We start from the raw sequence: 6,556 nt of genomic DNA on the forward strand, positions 1-6,556 counted from the left end.
GCCCTGCTAGGTTGAGGAAGTTCTCCTGGATAATATCCTGAAGAGTATTTTCCAGCTTGGATTGATTCTCTCCATCACATTCAGGTACACCTATCAAACGAACGTACATTAGGTCTTTTCACATAATCTCATATTTCTTGTAGGCTTTGTTCATTTCACTTTTTTTTTCTAATAGTGCCTTCTCATTTTATTTTAATGAGTTGATTTTCAATCTCTGATATCGTTTCTTCTGCTTGATTTGGCTACTGAAACTTGTGTGTGCTTCGTGAAGTCCAACCAGCCTTGTTCCCTTGCTGGTGAGGAGTTGTGATCCCTTGGAGGAGGAGAGGCATTCTGGTTCTTTGGTGTTTGTTTTAATCCTTTTTGTGCTGGTTTCTTCCCATCTTTGTGGATTTATCTCCCTGTGGTCCTTGTGGTTGGTAATTTTCGGATGGGGTCTCTGAGTGGACGTCCTTTTTGTTGATGATGAAGTTATTCCTTTCTGTTTTTCAAGTTTCCTTCTTACAAGGCCCTTTGCTGTAGGACTGCTGGAGGTCTGCTCCAGACCCTGCTTGCTTGGGGATCACCTGCAGTGGCTGCAGAATAGTAAAGGTTGCTGCCAGTTTCTTCTTCTGGTATCTTTGCCCCAGAAGGATACCTACCATATGTTAGCCTGGCCTCTCCTTTGTGAGGTGTCTCTTTGGATATACGGAGGTCAGGGAGCTGCTTGAGGAGACAGTCTATCCCTTATAGGAGCTCAAGTGCTGAGCTGTGACCTCCATTGTTCCGTTAAGAGCTGCTGGGCAGGTACATTTAAGTCTGCTGCAGCAGAACACATAACCGCCTTTTTTTCCCAGGTGCTCTGTCCCAGGAAGGTAGGGCTTTATCTCTAAGTTCCTGACATGCTGCTGCCTTTTTTCTGAGATGCCCTGCCCAGCGAGGAGGTAGCCTAGTCACAGTCTGCTAGTAGAGGTGTTGCTGAGCTGCCATGGGCTCTACCCAGCTGCTGTGTGAACTTCCTTGCAGTTTTGTTTATAGAGGTATAGTTAGTTAGAACTGCCTCAGTGATGGTGGACTGCCTCGGTAGTGGTGATGACCTTCCAGGGTCCAGCAGTGCTTTCTGTGAAACTCTCAATACACAGTGTTTCAGATTGCTGGTCTTTGTGTGGATGGGACCCACCAAGCTAGATTACCTGGCTTCCTGTTTCAGCCCCCTTTTGTTCAGTTGAACGGGCAACTTTGTCTCCCAGGTGTCAGTTGAAATGGCTGCCCAGATTTGTGTGTTTTTGTGCAGATATCTGCTGCGCCGGCTGAAACAGCCATGCTGGGGACTCGTAGCACTTTTCTTCCCAGGAATCTCATGGTCTCTGGGCAGTAAAAATTAATTTGGAGATGCGGTGATCACTTACCCTCTGCATTCTCGCTGGGAACTGCACTCCAGAGCTGTTCCTATTCAGAGATCAGGAAGGATTTTCAATATCAATTTTGCACAGAGCAGTGGTTCAGCCACTCTGATGGGGAGATCAGGGCACCCACTCATCTATCTAGCCTTGGCAGACCCAGGCCGCCCTCATCCAGCCTGCTGCGCCCACCGGTCCATGTACATCCAGGGTTGTCTTGGGAGCTACAAAGAGGAAAGAAAGAAAAAACGTTGCATTCTTAAGCCATTAAAGATTGATTCCAATGTAATTAAAAAGTAAGTAATGTGGGAGAAGATGCACACAACTTGCTCCCTCAAGTTCTAAATTGTCACCCAATATGAAAGATTTTAGTGAAAGTAAACGATGCTTCATCACCATCATCACTCTCGTCCCCTTCCATGTTTCTACTAGGACTCAGCTATTGATTCAACACAAAGGCTTAGAGCCTTTTCTAAACTATAGCAGATCCTAGTCCAAAATTTTGCTTGCCTAAAACATGTCCAGAACTGCTGTTTTCCCCAGCAGTCCTGCCTGCCCTGCCTCAATCAGAATTCAACATTACTATTTAGTAATGTTGAACAACCCAATTGTTGTTTGTTAATTGCTTTCTCTCTTTTTCTCTCATTTTTACCTCAGTCGTTTATTTTATTCCTTTTCGTAAAGATAACATTTGAACTGCCTAAGAACTATCTTTTTAAACTAAAATACACGCATCTTTGGAAACTGCAAATTTTGTGAGCTCAATCACTGTGCTTCTTATATAATTTGGGTCTACGCTTTGGTTCCCCCTAACTTATCCTGGCATTTTTAATTTGAATAGAAATAGGCACAGGCAAGATATGTTCATGAAATTTATAGTGCTTATTATTGTTATCTCTGTTTAGAATAACTATTTTATTAAAACATTCTAAAGGACACTGTCCACCATTCTTGACATTTGAAATGGCTCATGTGCTAGTGAACAAAGTCTACATGCTTATACGTTTGTACAACTAATTGGTGGGTTTTCCTTTATGTGCAGCTCCTGTACTGAGCAAAAGGTTTGTTGTTTAGCCATGAATTTTCTGTGAACTGTTTAGGAGAGTCATTATTTTCAGGGATCAGACCTGTGTGTTGTTAGGAACAAGAGGCCATCTTGTGCTTACATGCAGTGGTCTGTGTGTTTGTGTGTGCAGCGGTAACACTGAAGCCACTTACTCATGTGTATCACTCTACACATCACCCCCAAATTTAGTTGAAACAAGTAGAAAGGAGCAGTTTTCTAGCAATAGCACATTAGCTTCCTAAGCCTCCGGTTAGGATAAAAAAGAAGCGAGGGAGAGGGGAAAGAGGAGAGGGAGAGAGAGAAAGTGGCCATCTGTATGTTTCCTGACACAGCGGGATCACGTTTTTTCCTTAAAGAAAAAAAATCCAGCTTCACTACCTGATCCGGAGTCCCTCTGGCGTCCGCAGGAGGCTTCCTCCTTCCCAGGGCCCGGAGCTGGCTGCTGAGACCTGGGTGCAGCCCTGGGCGACTCCTCGGTCATTCGTGCATTCTGGTCAAGTTGATCCTAGAAGCCAAAAGCAGTTTTCAGGACTTCGTTGGCAACAGCCGCCGCCCCCCCCTTGTCTGGGAAGTCGCGTTGGCGGGTCACGGGGAGGGGCAGGAGGGATGGATGGACGCGGCCCCGCTCCGCAGTCGTCCAGGTAACGCCCCAAGATTCCAGAATCTGAGGCACTTTGGAAGCATCGCGAGGCGGGTGCGGACGGGCGGCCGAGGGAGGCCCCGCCCTGAGCACGTGGCCGGTGTCGTGGCCACGCGAGGGGTTCGAGGCCCCGGCTCCCGGGGTCCCCAGGTGTCTCCCGCTGTCCCCGTGAAATGAGGGTGCACCTGCGCCCCACGTGCCTTGGCCACAGGGCGGCCCCGCGCCCCGCTTCGGCCTCGGGCTGGGCCGCCCCCTGTATTTGTATTCAGATTCCTACGTTTGTATTTCTAACGCGAATAAACGCACTTGTCACAAACGCGCGAGCCGGGAGTGGACGCCTTTCTGGCTGGGGCGGGACGGTCGGGCCCTGTGCCCGCAGGGGTGACCCGACGCCCCTCGGGCGCGCTCCTCGGGGGAGCCCGGCCCGGCACGTTTCCCCGGCAGGAAGGGCACAGGCGGGTTTCCACGCCGCGCCCCTCCGCTGTCGCCAGAGGCCGTGGGCGGAGCCCCCGGGCCACCCTCCGAGGGCTGGAGACCTGCGCCAGCCGCCAGCCCAGCGGGCGACACGGCCGGGAAGGGCCGGACCCGCCGTCCACGCACCCGGGCGGCCCCGCAGGGGTCCCGGAGAAGGTGCCGCAGCCCCGCGCCCCAGGACGGCCACACCGCGCAGACACACGGAAACCCGCGGGGCCGCCGCGCACGGCGGAGAGCTGCGCGTTCTGTGCTTCGCCCCATTTGAATTGAGACACGTTTTAATAAAAAGGAACCGCTCCAGGTCCCGCCTGGGGCTGCGCTTACACCGGGGGGGGGGGGGGGGGGGGGGGGGGCGATGAGACATTTTTTGCAGCCTCTGACCCATTCCGTGGGAGCCCTAAACCCTAGAAGACGTTTTCTGACATGGACGGGGAAGTACGGCCGCAGTCGCTTCTCAGATCGCCTCAGTCTGGGCTTGAACTGTGGGCGTTTTCTGTTCGCGACCCCCCCCCCCCCAGAACTGCCGCCTTACCTTGCTTTCTGACCGGTGCCGTTGGCCCCTCCAGAACTTCATTAAAACAATGGCTGGTGCTTCCCGAGGACTGACCTCGTGCTAAAAACTAGGCACAAACTGAATCACTGAATCCTGAGAGCACCGTATAAAGGGAGTATTTGTCTTACCACGATTTTCTTGATGAGAAAATGGAGAGTTGCCCAATATTCTAAACCTAGAAAAAAGCAGAAAAAAGGATTGAAACGCTGGGAAATGTGACTTCAAAACCTCGAAACTCCCCTGCTTAGCTGCTACACTCTGCCCTCCATGTCTCCAAAACCTTGGGACTGTGGCGTGAACTTCAGAGAAAATTAATATGCCAGACATTCACTTTTTAGCTAATTTAAACCCACTTTTTTGGGGGGGGCGGGGAACCTTTACTTTCAAAGGGATAGTTGACAAATGTGCACAAATGGCACGATGAGGTCAGCTATGTTTGGTGGGGACCCACAGAAATCAGTAAGCTGCTTTCAAGGAAAAGGCACACTCAGAGGGCTCCCTCGCTGGGCTGCTTGATTGCTAAGTGAGGGGCAGGGCGAGCTCTTGCACAGACGTAGAGCAGTGGAGACTCCACATCAGGTCACTGTCCTGACTGTACTCACTGCCAGGTTGGAACTGAAACTGCTCCGGCGAGTTAAAGAGTCCAGCAACTAACAGACATTCCTGAGCTTGCAGGCGGCAGGTAAGAAAGAAAGAAACAGCCACTGAAACACTCATGAGATAACCAAACTTGCTCAGGTAGGTTGCAGCCACTATGGCCAACTAGAGTCTGCAGAGCGTGAGGCTGGTGACGCAGCAGTCCCGTTTCCATCACGTTTCACTCCAGCTCCCCCACCGTTGCATGTGACCCATGAGGTAACATGAAGAGATAACCGCCCACAGCCAAGGACTTTCCAGACTGCCCCTGTCCTTCCAGCACTCGCTCCTCACCTCAGAAACCACACCTGAAGATTTTCTCATGAACGTACTGCAGCGAATCCGGCACCAGGACATAGATTTGCGCTTGACTTCCAAGATACACTATTTCCACGAATGGCACCGTCCACCCAGTACTGCAGGCCCTGAACAAGGTTACATCCATGCACAGCCTGGAAGGAGCACCCCAAGTTCTGTTCCCCAGGAGGCGCACAGAAGAGGCTGCGGGGTCTCTAATATCTGTATTGGTAAGAGCCCGGGAGCATGCATGGGAACGTATTTTAAGGGTTTTAGAACCAGAAAGGACCACCTTTAAAGCCGATGTGGCTGTATTTATATACAAAGGGATTAAACACCGGAACCTTGAATACTAAGGTTTAGTTCTCAAGGTTCCTGGTGACCTGTCGTTCCAGTAAGGTGACTGCTGAAACCTAGATTTGCAGTTGCCTACAGCCAGAGAAAATGAGCCGCCAGCCCCACACACACACACTGTAAGGGGACAGGCTAAGTCTGTGGAAAACGGGGATGTCAGAGTGGGTTTCCCATGTGCAACTCATGTGAACGTAGGTGGGGGACCAGTATCCCCCACACTGAGTCTGAGGAAGGCACTCACGAGGGAGCCCCAACAACCACCAAGGCTCTGTAGTGGGCTGCAGGTGATGCCGTGATGGGAGAGGCCACCATGAACCTGGGATCTGCGGTTCCGGCGGAATCATGAACTCTGAGAGTCTCAGGGCCAGGTGGCATGACCTGACCTTCACTGACTCTAACAAGCCGCAGGGACCGAGGAGAGATCAGTGTTTTGACCCGGAGGCCTCAACACCATGGGTGTGATGCAGCCCCCTTCCTCAGGACACGGCTCTCTGCCTGGCTGCAGTTTCATTGCACTGCGCCCTTTGCATCCTTGCGCTGGGGTTAAGTGATTCTTCCTTCTCAGAACAGATACTATCCCAGGTATGAATTGGCCTTTCCCGCCCACACAGCACCTGTATGTCTATAGGGGGCCTCTTCCCTGCCATGGCAGACCATGTAACATTGCCAGTTAAACTAGAACTTCGGGAGTTCTCATAGATTTCTGAATGGTCTAGAAAGAAGTGCTTTTAGTGGAGGTGAATGTTTAAATAGCAATGTACAGTCAACACAAAAATACACCCACAATCTCCAGTCCGTAACACATTTTCCAGTAGGGATAGCTGTAGTCCCCTGAGGACCAATGCAATGGAAAGAAAGGCAAAAGACATAAATGTCAGAGGAGTTCCAGTGTCAACAGGTAAAAGAGCTGCCAAGGTTGCTGGAGACTCACCTGAATCCGACCTGTCACACCCACCACCTTCAGCCGTGCCACACAAATGTGAATAAAGTGTAAGTCTCCTCACCATATTGATCCAACATGGAGCAGAAAACCACTGCAGACAGGTGACGTGGCAGCCAACTGCATACGCCTGTTAGAAAGGTAAACCGAGGCACAGAATTTTAGAGTTTATTTGAGTGAGTAGTGATTCAGGAATCAGGCAGCTTTGAAGCAGAAG

At 50.8% G+C, this 6,556-nt stretch overlaps 1 protein-coding gene across 1 annotated transcript; it reads right to left on the minus strand.

Annotated features, from left to right (window-relative positions):
* Positions 1 to 1,471: 1,471 nt before the first annotated feature.
* Positions 1,472 to 4,077, minus strand: LOC116537697 (cuticle collagen 14-like). Its single transcript, XM_032259975.1, has 2 exons — positions 2,824 to 4,077; positions 1,472 to 1,603 (listed from the first exon to the last, which is right to left on the minus strand). The coding sequence occupies exon 1, from the start codon at positions 3,818 to 3,820 to the stop codon at positions 3,395 to 3,397; it is 426 nt and encodes a 141-aa protein (XP_032115866.1). The 5' UTR covers positions 3,821 to 4,077; the 3' UTR covers positions 1,472 to 1,603; positions 2,824 to 3,394.
* Positions 4,078 to 6,556: the final 2,479 nt, after the last annotated feature.

Source organism: Sapajus apella, unplaced genomic scaffold (assembly GCF_009761245.1).
Source record: "Sapajus apella isolate SASKATOON/1434 unplaced genomic scaffold, GSC_monkey_1.0 scaffold113, whole genome shotgun sequence".
Taxonomy (NCBI): Eukaryota; Metazoa; Chordata; class Mammalia; order Primates; family Cebidae; genus Sapajus; species Sapajus apella.

Excerpts from the sequence above, each read along its gene's own strand:
- LOC116537697 (XM_032259975.1), bottom strand. The coding sequence starts at position 3,820 with ATGGGGCGAAGCACAGAACGCGCAGCTCTCCGCCGTGCGCGGCGGCCC.